A 20179-nucleotide genomic window follows, 5' to 3' on the forward strand; every position below is an offset into this window, starting at 1 on the left:
GTTTCACCCCATATGGAGGGACCAACTCCACGGTGACTAATGACAGCCTACCTGAAAAATAACGAACACATGAAGCGCTCTCTCAAAAACGTGATGTTCTGTGGGCGAGGGAGAGCAGGCAAAACTTCTCTGGTGAGAGAGAGCAGTGGAGTGGTTACCCTTCATTCAGGAAGGGGTGTTAACTGTCAGGGGACATGAAATACCCTTTTGGATTTTAGGTATGCTCCATCTGGGTAGAGTATACACATGGATAAAAATTCATCAAGCAGTAACATTTAAGGATTGTGCAGTTTCTTGTATGTGAATTTTGCCTCAGTCTCCCAGGGGGAGACTGCCTTGTGGTAAATTCCTATGTAAAGAGTCTAATAAACTTTTTATGCCAATTCAAATATAATTCTCATTTACATTTCTTTGAGTCAGTCATTAATTTTAAAATTGTAAACAGACACCGTGAAACACTAACGTAATAAAATAGAGTTGCATGAATTACACTTAAAATACCAAAAAGCATTGTTATGTTATCATTTGAACCTAGTGAAAAGAAATTGCACTACCCTCTTCCCATTTAAAAATGTCTGCTTCCAGAGAACTGAAAGGATACCTATACAGGCTGAGGATTTTCTCATAGAATAAACATCTGACTAAGAGATATTACAGAGCAGAGATATGGTATGTCTTACAGAAGAAAATGAGCGCAGATTCCAAAGGAAACACTTTGCATATGAAAGAAAAGAGAGGACTGGGGTGAGGAGAGAGTCAATACAAGAGATCATGTGGGAAGGCAGATTCATGTGGAGCCATTTCATCCCCAACAGATTCCACTACTTACATACTACAGAATATTTAAAGCCTCGCACTCTTACATCACAACATTGTTTATTATGTGAATTTTTACAATACAAACAAAAAAATACAGAAATGCAATATATGAATACAGCTAAATGCAGAATGGTGACTTTTTTCCCTTTAAGAGGCCATGATTCCCATTTCTAGTAAAATAAAGAGACTGCACATAGGTAGAAACAGTTGGTCGTTAGCTTCACAATTTTGTCTAGAAGTGATCTATAAATGCATTTCCCCCCTGCTACTTACCATAGAATGTAAAAAGGGAGTTAAAGAAAAGTTTCCTTGTTGGTTCCTACCATATGAAAGATGCTATATTCTATTTTAGCAGGGCCAATACATGGAAAACATCTAAATTAAACGTTATTACAAAAAATGAAGCAGTAATGAGGTCCTGGCTAAAGAGGGTACTAAATGAGAATAATATATATTTAAAGAATTCAAAACAAACAAACAAAAATGGCTGTTATAAAAAGCTCTAGGTGCACTGTAAGCATATAGGTTCTCTGTTTTTCCATGTGTGTTTTAACCATGGAAGTGTCAAAAATAGGGTCAGCTGTGTTAGACTAAATTACATTATTGTCTACGCTGCACTGCATGGAACTTCTGTGTTCTAATTATCATAGAGAAGCATAGTATGCATCATATTATGGCAATTTATCCTCAATGAAAACCTTCCAGAGTCCTTTATTTTGGAATAGCCTGTAAACAATCAAACCACCAGAACATGATTGTACAACAGTAATATGTTCTCTTGCATTAAATTGAAACATCTGTTTAATAAAAAAAAGGAAAGTAGGAAAGGTACTTAGAGTTGTTACTATCTAAGTACACAATAAACCTAGACAATTCAAGGCATCTTAATCTCCATCAAGAACAACAAAAAAATAATTTTTGTCATGCTGTTAAATCCATCATTATGGATAAAACTGGTGCAAATTGGTCAAACGGATCCAACAAACACTGATGTCCAAGCTGGCATATTGGCAACTAATACGTAACTGGTGGTCAATAGAGGGTTTAAAAGATCTTCCCTTTCTTCTTGTTCTTTTCCAAGGTTCTAAATGATTAAAGGAAAATAGATGAGAGACCATGTTATAAAACATTACAGACAACATATGTAAAATGACAATTACAACTCGACTGGATTTTAAAACATTTTTTCATTTTAAGAACTACAATATTTGAAAGTTAAATGTCATTAATAATGTTTAAACTGCCTGTTGAAATTATACATACATAATGGGTTAATTAAAATGAATTAAGCTATTTCCAGCCAAAAAAAGGTTGGGGATTAGAACTAACCAATGAGGGTAAGACTCAGTAAGTTAGACAATAAAATATTTGGGAAAACTTTAGAAAAAGTTAATAGAAGGGTTAGCACTTTCTAATCACAAAAATATTTAACAATGAAGGGAAAGCATAAAATTCTTAAAGTAATAGAAAGTTATCAATGAGGACAATGTGGGGGAAAAAGCCCAAAAATACAAATTTGAGTTCTGTATACATTCAGAAGTAGTAACTAATGAATTATAGAAATTAGATATCTAAAATGTTGGTTTTGTTTTGTTTTGTTTTATTGTTTTTTTTCTAAAATGTTGTTTTAAGAATGTTATCCAAATGAAAGTATAAAAAGGGCTAAGCATTGGGCTGTGAACCAAAAAGTTAATGGTTCAAACCCACCAGCCACTTTGCTCCCATGAAGACTGACAGCCCCAGAAAGCTAGGGGCACCTAGCTCTACTCGGCACTACCTCATAAAAGGTTAGAGGGAATGCAAAGGCAGTGGGTTTGGTTTTTGGTACAGACATAAAAGGTTTTTGTAGCCATGTTTTCTATGCTTGCCCCAAGCAAAGAGAAAACAACCATTATGTTTAACTACTGGGGATAAGGAAGAAGCAATCAATTTGGTGAGTCAACTTAGGAAAAAGCTATGTGACTAAATTATAATTACGAAGTGTCATGAAAAATGTTTATGGTGAAAAAGTAGTTGAAGTACACTAACTGTATCCTCACATATGCAAGAATCCATCCATGAAAATAATAAATTGTGTATGATAATGGGCGATGGGTTAAAAAAATTACTGTAAATGCTTTTTAATAAAAAATTATTTTAAAAATTCATATTAAAACTGCTCGGGACTTTTCTATTAGTTACCTGGAAGAGTTCTGCTGTTCTAATATACGTTGTTGAGCTTCCCAGTTTGCTTTCTCATCCTCAAACTGACGCCGCTTCTCCTCTAATTCTTTGTGCTGTGCTTCCAAATTCTTTTTCATTTGCTCATGACGCCGCTGGAGCTAAAGCAAAAAAAAGGGGGGGAAATTTTTTTATATAATTAACTTTTTTAAAAGGGAAAAACATCACACAATATAGAAACTTTGATAAACAAGAACAGAAGTGTACTTTACCTAGGTAGGACAGGCAAACCAACGTGAGACAACATGGCCCTAACTCTGAGTTGGTAAGTGAAGAATACCCCATGGAAAGCATGGTCCAGGATTCCTTCTGCTTAGGACTTGCCAACACAGTAACCCAAGAGATTAATTTTAGAAAACAGGAAAAACACCTAAACAACTTACAGTTGTGTGGCACTTTACAATGGAGATATATTATCTCGATTTCTTTTGCTCACAATTATGTTGGAGGCTGGGAAGGGAATGACATCATTGGTCCCACAGTACAGATGAGGGAACAGTTGTAGAGTTTAAGTGACTTGCCCAGAATCAATAGCAAGAAAGTGGTAGGACCAGGATTTGAACTTACATAAGTCTCCTAATTCCAAAATCAGAAAGATGAGACAAGGTGAAAAAAATGGAGGAAGTTAAAGACAAACAGCTCTGAGAACACTAGGTATCCTGATTCTTGTACAGCAGTCAGTCTCAAATGTGAGTGTTTATACTTGGCATGGTTGTTAAAAGGTTCTCTTCCCACACATACTGAATTAAAATCTCTGGGTTTTAAATCTAGTAATCTGCGTTATTTTGAACAAGGCAGCTGTTCTTCCAACAGTGAGAAATCATCCTGTGAAGAATGCTAGCTGGGAGGTGGGAAACAATTATGCAAAAGCATTGTAAAACCTCAGAGCTTAAGTCTAACTCAAAAACTCATTGGTGTCTAACTCATGGTGACCCTACAGGACAGAGTGGAACTCTCCCTGTGGGTTTCCAAAACGGTAACTCTTCACTGGAATACAAAGTCTCATCTTTTCCCACATGGTTTCAAACTACTAACCTCCTGGTTAGCAGCACAACACATAAGCCACTAACTATGCCCAGGGCTCCTGACCTAAAATCTAGTGAATAATGAATGATGGGAGCTATCTGACTTGGGAAGAAATCAAACTTTCTTAAGATTAAGTGGTTACTAAGAACATTAAAAATACAAGGGAATAGTACATACTTTCCCAAACTTAACTGGCTTAATGCACCCTTTCCAGAAAAAAAGGAGTGATTGACCTCCCGGCAATGAAAACTTTTTGTCCTGTAGCCCATGACCCAGAGGACAGCGTAGGGGCAGGTCTGTGCCTCTTCAGCTCCCTCTACAACCCCAACGCCCACTTTAGGAAACACTGAAATAGTACACGCAGCCTCCACAATGGCAGTTAATCTATGAAGAGCGGCACGCCGAGGGGAGAGCACACAGGCAGGCTCAAATGTGCTGTCACCCTTTACCTTCCCGTAAGTACCTGCAAATAAAAGCCGAAGTCACAATCATGCTCACTGAAGAAAACCTTGGGAGTTAGACAGGTTTTTGAAGTTTAAAATAGTTTCAATTCTTGGAAATGTATGTATGTTGGATTTTACACAAAACACCTTCCAGGCTATCTAGGGTGGCATATATAATCAAACAGATGATTATTTTGCAGTAAAATATGCAAATATTCACATTAAAAGATTATTATTTCAGTTCATGCTGTATTTGTAGTTTTCGGAGATTTTTTTCTTTCAGTTTTGAAATTGTAGATGAAGGAGCTAGGTGGACTTATCTGGTGTTAAGAACAAATTTAATAGGTTATATCAAGTGACCGGTCCCCTTTAAAGACAATGATCCTGATCACACACCCCCCACCCCCACTCCGAGACCCACTGACTGCCTTCCTCAAGGTGTTTTGGTCTTATCCAAGGAGTTTTCCTAACTTTGCCTCCTGTATGCTCCACCTCATCATAGTAGATTCTCAGCAAAGGTAAATACACAAATATCCTCTGTCAAGCCAGTCTTTGGGAACGCTCCCACTCTCCCCCACACCTGTTTACCTGCGTGTCTAACCAAGCATTTACTCATCACTGACAGTTATTACAAGATTGTATATATTTACTTGTTTCCTTTAACTCTTGGCCATTTCTTTTTGCCATGCTCTCTTGTACTGTCTACTGCCTTTCCTCTCTCAGTTGTCTGCCCTCTACCTGGCAACACCTGTCTTCCCGGGAACCAGCAAACTGCAGTTCTTTCAGGACATACATGTGGCGCTGCATAACTCAGATAATGGTGATTTCACTTGTTTTTAAATTATATATATATCTATGACTCTCAAATAATTTTTAAATTGTTGCGAGGGGCCAGGATTGGCTCTTGTATCTCAAAAGTTAGGCAACTCCTGCTCTAGCCCCTAACTGCTCCCAAGTGTGCCACAGCCACCTGAAGTGCAACTATGGGCCTCTCCCTGTCTGAAGGGAAGGAGAGTGGAGAAAATCAAAAGATGTCTGCAAGCACTTAGTCCGGGGCTCTAAGGAACCGTATAAGCATCGATGTCTATAACCTGAGACCACATCGAGAAAGTGTAAGGCTACCCCACCAACTGCTCTGAAAAGAATGACATAAAAAAACAAGGTCCTGGTGAGAGAAAACTGTGCACCCAAACCTGAGATCCTAAAAAGGCCCAGGCTCCCTGTCTTTTTAATGACAGTAGGACATAAGACAGAGACTCAGTCTCGGACAGACACTAGGGGAGCCGCCCAAGAATATGGCCTTAGTCACCCTTCATGTCTACAACTGAGCTCATTCCCCATGTTAGAATAATCAACCTTTACCCAAGAAGAAAGAAAAGAGGTTTAGGAAAGAAGGAACACTGGGAACAGTAATTTCACATCCTGATGTTTAAAGGGTTTCTATGAGTTCCTTTAACTTAACCTGTACATGAAAGATGCTTAGTGCCATGTCTGACTACACAGTAACACTTATCAGCTATGAAGGAGTTTCAAAAATTTGTGGGGTAATTCTATTATCTTTTCATCCATTTTTCATGGATCTTTAAGCTCCCTTGTATGTTACTGGTGCTATTGTTACTATTACAGAATTTTCTAAGTGAGTATTCTATAGACCACTGTGTTCTCTGATATTAGGAGATAGATGCCAAACAATTATTGCCATACAAAGGAATTTCAGGAAAAACTTTTATTAAGCAAGGTTAAACCGGTTTCTTGACACACACACCCCCCGCTCTCTCTCTCTCTCTCTCTCTCTCTCTCTCTCTCTCTCTCTCTCTCTCTCTCTCTCTCTCTCTATATATATATATATATATATATATTGCACTATCTTTTAATTCCATTATTCCATAAAAATTTTGAAGGCCCTTCTATATATCATGTTTTCCAAACATTACAACTAACATGTTGGCAAAGGACAACAGAAAAGAAATGGATTTGACATGTTTAATAAAATCTGGTTTAGAGTATTTGGAAGATCTTGGCCCAGATCATGTCAATGTTACAATTACGAGACTGTTCTTCGATGAGTTAGTTAATATTTACTCCTAGGAACAGGTCCTAAAATATGTCTACAATTTTTAATGGGCTCTCTATGTAGAGATAATAGAGTTGACTCTTGATTATTCCTTGTTTTTTCTGATATGAATTTTTCAGATTATTTTTTAGTAAAGAGAGTTACATTGATAGATATAAAGTGGCTGAAATAAAAAAGTAATAAAAGTTAAATTTCATATTGTTCTGGAAGAAACTCATTACAAAGGTAACAAAAGTATAAGGTTTTACAAAAAAAAATTATTACAGGAAATCTCAGAAACTTAAAAAGAAATTTGATACAGAGTAACAACATATCCTCAAAATTAATGAATACTTTATTCCATACATTGTGTTAACTAAAAAAACTAAGAGTACTTTGTCACATATTCAATCTCAAATAATTACAAAACCCACGAGACCAACCATATGGATGTAACAGAAAAGGTCAAACTCTACACATAAATATCTTTGCAGTAGAACTAGTAGAAACACAAAGATTTCAATGAATTTTATTACTAAAGGGTGCTGCGTTAGGAAAATTTCATAGTCATCTCATAAATAAAAATATGTAAATGTTATCTTTAAATATTACCTAAAAGTTATTTCCAGCACAATGATAATAAATCTATGTAGAGAAAACCTTCCCATGACCAGCTGAATGAAGTATCTCCAGAGACTAAATGTATGCCTCAATCCCTAGAGGGACTTGAAGACAGTAGGTATACTTTATGGGATTCTATGTCACTACTCACACGCCCAATGTTGTAAAGCTGGGAACTACTTTGGTATTATACTTTATATAAGGTAAGTTTGCTTTATTATTATTTATCCTAAAGACTAACTTTTATTCTTACATACATCCAAAATTCTGCTCTTTTTATTGTACACAGAATGATTTTGGATATGGAATGGCTGTCATCTTACTCAACACGACTCAAAAGTACTAATTAAAATTATAAATGTGCTCCATTACATCTTTCTACTAAGTGTCTTGCAGCTAAGTATTAGATATTGAAGTATAATCTTATTGTATTAAAACCACAGGACTTGCTTTTCTTTTCCATTGCTATTCTATTTATTTAAAATCCATTTAAAGCAATATTAGATATGAATTTTACTCAAGATATACCGTATATACTCGTGTATAAGCCGAGTTTTCCAGCACATTCTTTATGCTGTTTTGTGGTAAAAGTGGGTGTTTTGGCTGACGCTTGGGACGGCTTATACTTGAGTATATGCGGTACTTGGTATTTTAAAGGGAACACTGTGTCTAATAGAGAAATTCCGAGAGATGGCACTTTTAGACTAATTACCTCAGCTTCAGAGTCCTTCAGTTTCTGAACTTTCTCTTTGACCTTCATCTCAAACACTTGCTCCATCTCCATCTCCATCTTCTTCATCTTGGCAACATGCTCCCTCCTTTCCTCTTCCATTTGTGCCAGAGGGCTCCTGTCAAGTACATGAAAGACAATCATTATATTTGAAACTGACAACTCTGAGCAGCTGATGAAAATGAGCACTACTGGGGGGGAAGTACTACTACACTATATGCCGCATTTCAATTTTCTGCTATTTCAAAGCAAGTTTCAAAAGATCACCAGCTTGGTCATCCTCTTAAATGAAAGAGAATATAGGTTTTCCATTTATATATATGCTAAAAACTCTGAAATTTTAAATTTTCTAAATGTTGTTATAACCTACAACTTCCTTTCATTGTGTTTCCCAGCTGAACTTGGCTAGGTAATGCTTAGTGTAAAAAAACATCAAAATAACAAAGGATGTCTCTCTAAACTAAGCTCAATGCACGTCAAATCTAAACTGACTGGCAAAAGAATCTTTCAAAGGAAAACAGAAAGGAAACATCCCTCAAATACAGTCAGAATGAAAATGCAAAGAAAATTACTTTTGTGTTTAAATACTATTTTAATTTGGGGAGGGGGAAGATATTTAGTTCATGAAGTTATTAATACAGACAAAATTTCTTTAGTTCATCTAAAATTCCAAGTAAAGGCAGTCCTGGGTTGTAAATGGGACTCATCCTTATGTCTATCTTTTTTAAGTCAAATTGATAAGTAAGGTGGAACAGGCACATATGGTCTCGTGCAGTGTCAATTAAGCAAATGTTTGTCTTAGTACACAGGATATCATTTCCGTTTGTATGGGCATGAAATACTTCCAAGTTATGCACTATTTTCATCAGCATCACCACCTGAGAAACCAGCTCGATGGGACAGAGCTACCCTTAGCAGTCACTTACATTGGCAATTACACTTAACCAATGGAAGAAACCCAAACCCCATCTGATTCCCTGGAAATATACAACAGGAACAGCGACATTAACTATATGGTCCTGAACCATATTCCTGTAATTTGTAAAAACTCTTGCTATCAAGTTTATCTTAAAAAGCTTTGAGATATTCTCCCTTTGTTTTAAAATAATGAAATTAAAGGGAAAATTTTTCTTTAAAGTGAATTAAAAGATATTGCTACGAATTGTATTTCCCTTAAAAAAACAAAACCCTATGTATTTAGAGTTACAATGCTAAAGGAGCTGTCTGATTTCTAATGTGGAGTCAATTGGAATGTGTATTGTATAGAGGAGAAAGATGATAGCAAATGATTAGATGAGAATGAACGGTTCTTTTACTTATGGAGCAAGAAAATAACTACCTCGGACAACCTCAAACAGTAAAAGAATGATAAATTTGCCAAACAATATAAAACTGCCAAAATAAATCTCTGCAATATGAATTTCTGCTGTTGTGCACAGCAACATTACATACATTTTCCGAGACAAGAACATGATGAAAATTAAATCTAACACAATTATTGACCACATAATACCTTTCTGGAGAGCAAAAAATCTACACTTACTTCGTAAGCTGGCCTTTATTCTTGTTGTTATCAACCCCATTGTAAGTCACAGCTGCTAGTTTTCTGCTTCTGTAGTTCTCATAGTGTACGTTATTAGTGACGTCTTTCAAGTCCTGCATGTGTGTTCTGTATAAATAAATATCATGAGTTCGCTTCTAATAATAAAAAAGCATAGTTTTCAGACTTATGATGAGCGAGAAAAGTCCTAAAAAAGATGGCACTTATGTCTTCATTTCTACTCCAGGCAGAGCAGGTACAATGTGCTAATTTTATACCAAGACTTGAGGTTTGGGATGAGAGCTTAAGAGTCAAAGTCCTTCAAAGAGATTACTAAATGGTGACCTTTTTACAGAAGAGTATTTTTAAAAGTGTATAATCATTCCATATCCACAGGTTCTCTTCTCTATCTGTGGGTTGTGCAACTGTGGATTAAACCCATAAGTGGTGGGGAAATACTAAAAAAAAGAGGAAAATAAGCAAATCGGTGTATTTTAAAAACAGGAGTGGGGGCAATAGAGTGGTCAGAGCAATCCCTCAAAGACTACAATGGCATGAACTGTTATTTGCATAGATTTTACTTGCTTTCGATATTTAAGTATTAATCTGAATATGAATAAACTACAGGGAAGGATGTGTATAGATTACCTGCAAATGAACCAAGTGACAAAAGGGACTTGAGCACCCCAGATTTTGATATACATAAGAATGCTGAAACCATCTATTGCAGGTACCGAAGGATGACTACCTAATTTTACTCAAGAAGGGAAAGAAGCTACTATGGTGACTAAAGTAACCTAAGAAAAATCATACCCAGCCCCGAAACACCCCCCCAACACACAAAAGCAGGCAATAGCTATCTTTTACTAAGGAAATAACCCCAAATTGACCAGAATACAGATTATGTTAGATTTAAACTGGGGAATTTAAATTTAGAGTTAATTTTGTTTATTCAGACTATCCAGCGAATGCAATATTTTGTTACCCTTTTTGCTCAGTCAGCATTTATATCAAACACATAAACTATCAGGAACACAATTTTATCATTCTTGAATGATGTAGTATAGGCAGGCAGTAGTTTGCATCTTCTAATCCTGCCTTTTTTCCTAGTCAGTCCATTTTAACTTCCTGCCACTTTCACTTCCACCACTTGATCAACACTTCCTTTCATGTTCTCTATCATTTTCCACTTCAGCCAGGTGGCTCGTACTTAAACACAGCGCATGGTTGAGACAGAACGGCTCTTGTTAATTTGTCACCGCCTCTCTAAATATAAGAGCCATATGTCCCTTTGGGAGTCCTCCTCACTGCTTTGACAAGTCCTCCTATGTTCTCCTCGGCTGACACTCATTTATTTTTTGGTACCAATGTATGTTACAGATGACCTTTCCTCTTCAAATATACTGTAAACTCCTTGTTGTACTCATACTAGAGAGATGATAGGCCCTTACAGAAAACTTAAACGCTAACAACTGAGATCAAGATACGATAAACACTGATTTCTTAAAACTAAATTGCAGTTAAGAGGTTTTCTGGGTAGAAAATAACATTAGTGCTTAAACTATGGAGTTGATACTTTTGAACATGAAAAATTTTTTTAGTAAATAATCTTTGTTACTAGTTCTGACTTTCTGAGGATATGAAAATCTTTTGATCCATTTAATTTAAATGTCTTACTTGATCCTTTAGGATTCAATCTGCTCTCTCTCACTGACCCATAGCCCTACAGGGAAAAACACTGGAGATACAGTATGGGAACTGCATCCGATCAGACTCCACCACACTGAGGCAAAACACTGAGGGTGTGCAACAGAACAGCAAAGGAAGCGGAGCAGGGCAGTCCCAAGGGAGTACAAAAATAGACTTTGGGGCCAGGGCATAGCACCCCATCAGACTCAACCTAAAGGTCAACATACCTTGAACTATTTATAGGCTTTGCGCTTTTATTTGCCATTGTTTTGTTTTCTTTTGTCGCTTTGTTTTGCTCTGTCTTGTTTTTTGTGCTTATTATTATCCCTTAAGGTCTATCTAGATAAGATAGGCTGGATAAACAATCTGGAGGAGAAAACAATGGGACCAATGGTTCCAGGGGGACATGTGAAAGGGGGAGGCAGGGGAGATGAAGTGGTGTTAACAAACCAAGGGACAAGGGAGCAAGTGCTCGGAAATCAGTAGCAAGGAAAGTATAGGAAGCCTTGTGGGGTTTGATCAAGAGCAATGTAACCGAGAAGAATTACTGAAACCCAAATGAAGGCTGAGCATGATAGTGGGACAAGAATAAAGTCAAAGGAGATAGAGGAAAGAACTCGGAGGCACAGGACATTTATAGCAATCTAAATACAGGCATGCAAATATGTAAATATATTTATAAATGATGTTGGGGAAATACATCTATGTGCATATATTTATAGGTTTAGTATAAAGGTAGCAGATGGACTTGGGTCTCCACTCAAGTACTCCCTCAATGCAAAAACACTTTGTTCTATTAACCTGGCATTTCATTATGCTCACCTTCCCAACATGATCACTGAAGACAAATGTGTGCATAAGCAAATGTGGTGAAGAAAGCTGATGGTGCCCGGCTATCAAAAGATATGGAGTCTGGGGTCTTAAAGGCTTGAAGGTAAACAAGCGGCCATGTAGCTCAGAAGGAACAAAGTCCACATGGAAGAAACACACCAGCTGTGTGATCATGAGGTATGTCGAAGGGATCAGGTATCAGGCATCAAAGAACAAAAGAAATCATATCATTGTAAATGAGGGAGAGTGCAGATTGGGGATCCAAAGCCCATCTGTAGGCAACTGGACATCACCTTATGGAAGAGTCATGGGGAGGAGATGAGCCACTCAGGGTGCAGTGCAGCAATGATGAAACACACTTCTCTAGTTCTTAAATGCTTCTCTCCCCCCCCCACACACCAACTATCATGATCACAATTCTACCTTACAAATCCAGCTAGACCAGAGGATGTACACTGGTACAGATAGAAACTGGAAACACAGGGAATCCAGGACAGATGAACCCCTCGGGACCAGTGGTGAGAATGGCAATATTGAGAGGGTGGAGGAAAGGTAGGATAGAAAGGGGGAACCGATCACAAGTGGGACGAACAACATAGTGTGGGTGAAGGGTGACATCGGACAGTGTGATATGACAAAATAATAATTTATAAATTATAAATTATCAAGGGTTCATGAGGGAGGAAGGAGCAGGGAGGGAGGGGAAAAATGTGCTGATACCAAGGGCTCAAATAGAAAGCAAATATTTTGAGAATGATGAGGGCAGCAAATGTACAAATGTGTTTGACACACACAATGAATGCACGTATGGATTGTAATGAATTGTACGAGCCCCCAATAAAATGATTATAAAAAGATTCAATCTGCTCCCCTTCTCTTCAAAAATTTAGTCCTTAGTAATACAAGAACTTCCAAAAGTTCATGAAAAGACTAAATTAAAAGAAAACGGAATTTTCCCATAAACTCTTGAAGTCCCCTTGTATAGCTTTCTCCAAAATTTCAGGAATTTGTATTTATTTCCGTTTTTCATGCCAATTTCCTCTTTTATTTTCCTTTGTTTGACTTTTGTGCCTCCCAGCCCCATGCCTTGGAAATATTTGTATTCAGTTTTGAACCCTTTCCACTGTTTATCTTGCTTGCTTACAGCAGGCGGTTCTCTTAACCCACAATTCCCTTGTAAAAAGGGCCAACCACTTGACGTTTATAGATCTGCAGCCCAGTTCAAAACCACCAGCTGCTGCAGAGGACAGATGAGGCCTTCTCCAGTAGAGACTGACACTCTTGGAAACCCATAGGAGCAGTTTTACTCTGATAGGGTTGCTTTGCATTGTAATCAACATGATGGCAGAGTTTGGTTGGTTTGGGGAAGTTGTTTTGGGCTTGGACACCTTCATAATGACAGCCTCTTCTTCCAAATTAATTAAATATCTACTGTGTGCTTTTTCTATAAAGATATACATATTTTCTTCATTTCTACTTCAAATTTAAGATAAATGACGCATTTAAAGTGTAATTCTCTTGTCTCTACATGTTTAAAGTATAATTTATTTTTAAAAACGCTTTATATCTTTAAATGGAAAAGTGTGAGCAAAATAAATCATCTAATACAATTGAGCACTATGCTTTAGAAAATTAAGTATTCTACCATTAACAAATAATTTTCTCTGCAAGTAAAATTACACAACCATCCTTAAAGCTCAAGGAGCTGAACCTAATGTCCTCACCCTAGTTATTAATAAAAATGCTAATTATGGTCAATTTTAATCTCACAATAAATATCATTTAATGATTGCATTTACCCTAATCTAATATACATCTGTTTGCATTATGTTTTCCTATTTGACTAAATCCATAATATCCCCTTAGGAGCCCTGGTGGCGTAGTGGTTATGTATTGGGCTGAAATTCACATGATCGACATGATAGGCAGTTCAAAACCACCAGCAGCTCCACAGGAGAAAGAGTGGGCTTTCTATTTCCATAAACAGTTATGGTCTTGGAAGAACACATGGGGTCACTGTGAGTCAACATTGGCTCAATGGCAGGGATAATATCACCCCACCAGACTGCCCCCAGAATCCCTTTAATACATTTAAGAATGAGTGTAAGCATCTGCTTATAGATTATATACTTTTAGGGTTTTTGATTATTTTCCTACATGCATGAGTGTTTTGTTGCTTTGCTTCACAATGTTTTACACTAAGCCCATCCCACTTACCAAGTGCCAGGTTGTGTCCCTTCAAACATTAGAAGTCTAGCCTCTAACTTAGGACCTAGTTGTCACTTCTATAATGCTTTAGGTATGTGAGTAAGTACTAATTACATAGTTTAAAAATTCACAAGAAGCAGTTATAAGTATTATGTGCTAAGCACTGGGCAAGTCTCAAAGGAGGTTTAAAATTAAGGAAGGTAATATAATCAGCCTAAGACACGGATATTTAATTCTTATTAAGCATTCTCTACATATACACTGTCATAAAAGATGGCATTATGAGCCCTCTTGAAGAAATGGGAACGGTTTCTCATAGAACCTAAAGTATTACATTCTCAAACCAAGAAAATCACCCTCTTGGACGCTTTGCTCTTCTCCCATTGTTTGATGTGCCTGGCAACCCCAGCTCCTGAATCAAACCTGTCATTTGCTGCCTAGAAATATAGTTTGTGTGTGCTCCTCTGAATAAAGACCAATCTCAATTTTAAAGTTCATTTTCATCAGTAGTATATTTTTAGAGGTAAGAGTTTGATGCTTTGAACCATCCCCCTACCACCTTGAAATGAACAGACTTCAACAAAAGATTGCCATCAGTTGTTTACATAGTAGAGGCCAGGAGAAGCAAGATGAAGGTAAGAAAGGTGTAAGGTATGGGAAAGAAGGAATGCTCCTTCTCATGAAAGCATTGAGGTTCATTTAGTTCACTGTGTTCCCATATAGGAAAAGACCCAACCCACCGCTGACAAGCCATGCACCTTCTAACAGGCAGTTGAGCTCCTGGCTCAAAGCAAGCCTTCTCTTCCATAGTTTTTCTAAGTTTTTCACATTAGGCAAGACCACTAGCCTTTCCTTTTGCACTTTCCATAACCATTTTGATATAGAACCATAACACAAACTACAATAATAAAGTAAAAAAACAACAAAACTCTACTGGCATTGAGTCAATGATGACTCATAGTGACCCCTTTTGGTCTCTGAGACTGTAACTGTTTGTAAGAGTAAAAGCCCAGTCTTTCTCCTGTGGAGCTGCTGGTGGTTTTGAAGTGTTAATCATGCATATGGCCGTCCAACACATCACCACTATACTGCTAGGCCTCCTATCATAAAGTAAGACGATTTATTTTCCTACTTACCCATGATCACAGGGCCTATTTTGTAATTTTGATATTTTAGAACCGTGGAAAAACAACCAAGTTTTCTTCATGTAGTGTTTACTGAATAAAAATACCAATTTAATTAAATTTATGGGGGAAAAAAGACTGACACAACAATCACAACATAGGACCCAACATACTAACGATCATGAATAAGATACAGGCCCAGGCAACATTTGGGGCTAGCATATACAAGGCTGCCCATGAGTTGGAGTCAGTTTGAAGGCAATCAACAAAAATAAATTTATAGGAGACAAAGTCAGTCAGTATTACTCTATTTTGAAAAAGAGAATTATATTTCTTAAATTACTGCTCATACGTACCTTATCAACATATTTCTTAGAATTGTAAAGTCACAATGTTCCCCATTTTCAACTATAAGGGAAAAAAAGACCATATACATTTATGTTAAATTTACTCTTTTCAAAGACTTCACAGGAAATGGGACTAACAAAGAGGGAATGTGCAAAACAGTGTATTTCATTATTGTTTAACACTATATAACACATGTAACATAATATTCAATTTAAGGGCATGCCAGGCAAGTACTCTTTAACACAGTGCTTCTCAACCTGTGAGCCACGACCCCTTTGGGGGTCAAACGACCCTTTCACAGGGGTCAACTAAGACCATTTCAAAACATAAATATTTCACAATAAGTAATTATATATTGTTTTGTGACAAATCACTATACCTTTATGATGTTTAATTATGTTCAATTTTTAACAATGAAAATACAACCTGCATATCAGGTATTTACATTACAATTCATAACATTAGCAAAATCACAGTGATGAAGTAGCATTGGAAATAATGTTATGGTTGGGGTCATCAGCACATGAGGAGCTGTTTGAGAGGGTTGCAGGATCGGGAAGGTTGAGAACCACTGCTCTAACTTTTCTTTACTGTAGCCTAATCCTCAGTGATTACAATACGTAAACATAACAAATGAGTTCTGGAGAAGCAAATATTTTTGAAACTTTAAAAGACGGCATTGTATTTCTCCTTATTGGTATTTTTCTTAATTGTTATTATTATCATTATCACCAGGATAAACTGGTAAACTGTTTACCAAAAATAACTCCCAAAGGAAGTGGACCCACGTTGGGAAATTAAAGTGTACAAATATATTGATATAGGAGTCAAAAAAGAATTAAAACAAATAATATATTTATTCTATTTTTAAAATACTACATTTTTAAAATGCAGAGATGCGAGTAAGGAAAACTTATTGAAGGTAATCACATTGAAGGGTAAGTCAAGAACGTTAAGATTTTAATTTTTTTAAAGTATCACTAATAGGAACAATCCTGGGGGATGGAAGACTTTACAAAAAAGGAATTTACAAAGCAATTTCTCCAGTGAATATTTCTAAAGAGAAGGTGTACAAAAGAGCTAATGCCTTATCTCAGTGACTTCGTGATATGAGAGCTGGGAACAAGTACAGGCTCACTGATAAGGGGCAGTAACTTAGAACAATATCCTAAACAAAGGAGTTGTTCAAAGCAATTCTCAACAAAAACATAAAACAATCATGAATTAACCTCATTTACAAGTTGTATAACACAGATTAGATATGGGGTTCAGCCAGTATAATAAACACAAATCTGGTGAAATATTCCCATTGCCTAGCAAACTTTTGTGGTTTGATGTCCTAAAATGAAGTACTTTATTAGTGATTAAAATGTTCTTATGACTGAGGGGCCGGCCCCAATTCCAACTATGAAGATACCTACCCCTCCCCCCAGAATAATTTATTTCAGAGGACAGCACTGAAGCGGCAGGTCAGGGAGAGACATGTCTAAGGTGACCAGATTTTAACATTGGTAAAGCAGGATACCAATGGGACACCATTGATAAAACTCATATCCTGGTGAAATAGCCACATAGCAACCGAAAACCATACACCCTAGATTGTCGTGCATTCTTTCCAAAAATTGGGACTTTTTAAAAACACCCCGGGATGTAGGAAAAATGGTTGAAAATCGGGAAATCTGGTCACATTAGACATATCTGATCCGAGCACACAGGAGCAAGTGAAGGGGAAGAGAGAGTGGAGCACATCCTGGCCCACCAAGCCCTGAGGACAATATTCCTGCTTAGAGCAGCCAATCCACAGAGAAGACCATATGGCCGGCACCACAATGAGGCATGACATCCCTGACTGACCCATAGCCCTACAGGTGACAACACTGGAGACATACTGTGGGGATTCCGCCCGATCTAATCCCACAAAACACTAAGGGCGTGCAACAGAACAGCAAGGGAAACAGAGCAACGAAGTCCCCAGAATACCAAAAATAGACTTTGGGGCCAGGGCTCGGTGCCCCATCAGACTCAACTGGAAAACACCCCTAAAGGCCAACAAACAGTCCTTGAACTAATTACATGCTTTTCTTTCTTCTTGTTGTTTGTTTTTTGTCATTGGCTTGTTGGTGTTATTGTTTTATTTTGTTGCTTGGTTTTGCTCTGTCTTGTTTTTGTGCATGTTACTATCTCTGCAGGTCTGTCTAAATAAGATAGGCTGGATGAACAATCTGGAGGAGAAAACCACAGGACTGTCATTTCAGGGAGGGGGGGGAAGATCGGAGAGGGGGAAGTGAGGGGAAAGGTAGTGGTGTTAACAAACCCAGTGACAAGGGATGCAAATTGGTGGTGAGGAACATGTAGGAGGAGGCCTGGTAAGGCGTGAACATGGGTAATGTAACCAAGAGGAATTCCTGAATCCCAAATGAAGGCTGAACATGATAGTGGGACAAGAGGAAAGTAAAAGGAAGTAGAAGAAACAGCTGGGAGGCAAAGGACATTTATAGAGGTCCAAATAAAGGCATGTACATATGTAAATATATTTATATGAGGCTGTGGAAAGGGATCTATGTGCAAATATGTATAGGTTTAGTATAAAGGTAGCAGATGGACACTGGGCCTCTACCCAAGTACTCCCTCAATGCAAGAATACTTTGTTCTATTAAGCTGGCATTTCATGATGCTCACCTTCCCGACACAATCGCTGTCGACAAAGCGGGTGCATAAGCAAATGTGGCAAAGAAAGCTGATGGTGCCCGGCTATCAAAAAATACAGCGTCTGGGTTCTTAAAGGCTTGAAGGTAAAAAAGCGGCTACCTAGCTCAGAAGCAACAAAGCCCACGTGGAAGAAGCACACCAGCCTGCATGTTCATGAGGTGCCTAAGGGATCAGGCATCATCAGAACAAAATGTCATATCATTGTGAATAAGGGGGAGTGCGGAGTCGAGACCCAAAGCCCAGCTATAGGCAATTGGTAGGGTCGTGGGGAGAGGAGGAGGCAGTCAGGGTGTAGGGTAGCAACATGAAACATACAACTTTCCTCTAGTTCCTAAATGCTTCCTCACTCCCTCACTATCACGATCCCAATTCTACCTTACAAATCTGGCTAGACCACAGGATGTACACTGGGACAGATGGGAGCTGGAAACACAGGGAGTCCAGGGTAGATGATCCCTTCAGGACCAGTGGTGAGAGTGGCAATACCGAGGGGGTGGAGGGACAGTGGGGTGGAAAGGGGGAACCAATTACAGGATCTACATGTGACCTTCTCCCTAGGGGACAGACAACAGAAAAGTAGGTGAAGGGAAACACTGGACAGGGCAAGATATGACAAAATAATAATTTATAAATTAACAAGGGTTCATGAGGGCGGAGGGAGGAGGAGAAATGAGGAGCTAATGCCAGGGCTTAAGTGGAAAGCAAATGTTTTGAGAATGATGAGGACAATGAACATACAAATGTGCTTTACACAATAGATGCATGTATGGATTGTGATAAGAGTTGTGTGAGTCCCTAATAAAATGATTTTTTTTAATCTCCTTATGAAATAAGTAATGAGGACACCTAATAATAAATGTTTTTACTCTACAGATGTGATGCCAAAAAAGCTAGCTTTCTTCCTGAGGAAATGAGGTTTTGAATAGTTTAACTAAGTTTTTATAGGTTGTTCTTGATGATTTTTGAGAGTACCATCTGAGAGTTGGCTTTACATAGTATGCCTTCTATCAAATTGTTTTCTATTTCAGGGGTTCTCTTTAAATAATCTTTGCCCTGGCTATAAGTTCATTCTCAGACAATAAACAAGAATAGACTTAAGGAAAGCATAATGGGGAAGGGGGATTTAGCACATACTTACAAGGTTTGAGAAAGAAGTGTATGTAAGAGGAAAATGCAACTAGATCAAATGAAAATGAGAACTGTCCTTGAAAGTTAATATATAATAATGCAGTATACACACTATATAACTCAGTATAAATGTAGATTTAATAATTTGTGGGTTCTTATAAAAAAATCATTCACTAGAGAAAACCTTACCTTCAGCAACACCCCAAGGATACTGCCTTCCTCTGACCCTTTTGCCATTAACTTCAATGATAGTATTACTTCCTACCACAGCAAGAGGTAAACGGTCCTATAAAACAAAGTATTCTTGTTCAAATACATCTCTGAAGTCCTCATAAATCAAAGTGACATTACTCAACAAAATAGGGGGAAGATGTGTGTGTGTGTGTGTGAATTCCTTGACAGTTTTTGTATTAATATTTCTAGCTTTTACAGGCCATTCAATCACTATCCAGTCAATTGCCAGTACTTTGTAATACCGCCAAGACAAATAATGGGTAAAATTATTTACTCAAAATCACTCCAAAAAGGGAGTAAAGGGTAAAAATATCACATTGGCATCTAGAGGAAGAAAATTAAGCTTGACTAGTTTACTTGTTTGATCATAAAGCCAGCCCTAAGAGTACTGGAAACAGGGAATATTATATTTGCCAAACTCTAACTTTTCGAAATTTCAAATCCGGGAACTACATC

The 20179-nt window shown here is 37.5% G+C and overlaps 1 protein-coding gene across 1 annotated transcript in view; it reads right to left on the reverse strand.

Moving 5' to 3' along the window:
- Positions 1-855: 855 nt before the first annotated feature.
- Positions 856-20179, reverse strand: part of SEPTIN7 (septin 7) — a gene marked incomplete at its 5' end in the record, with an annotated part of 78407 nt that continues 59083 nt past the window's right edge. The window contains 6 exon segments of the mRNA XM_075557322.1: positions 856-1903; positions 3001-3140; positions 7895-8030; positions 9456-9581; positions 15661-15712; positions 19679-19775. Of these exon segments, the coding sequence (XP_075413437.1) occupies positions 1864-1903; positions 3001-3140; positions 7895-8030; positions 9456-9581; positions 15661-15712; positions 19679-19775 (591 nt within the window).

The sequence above is a fragment of the Tenrec ecaudatus genome, chromosome 9 (assembly GCF_050624435.1).
Source record: "Tenrec ecaudatus isolate mTenEca1 chromosome 9, mTenEca1.hap1, whole genome shotgun sequence".
NCBI lineage: Eukaryota > Metazoa > Chordata > Mammalia > Afrosoricida > Tenrecidae > Tenrec > Tenrec ecaudatus.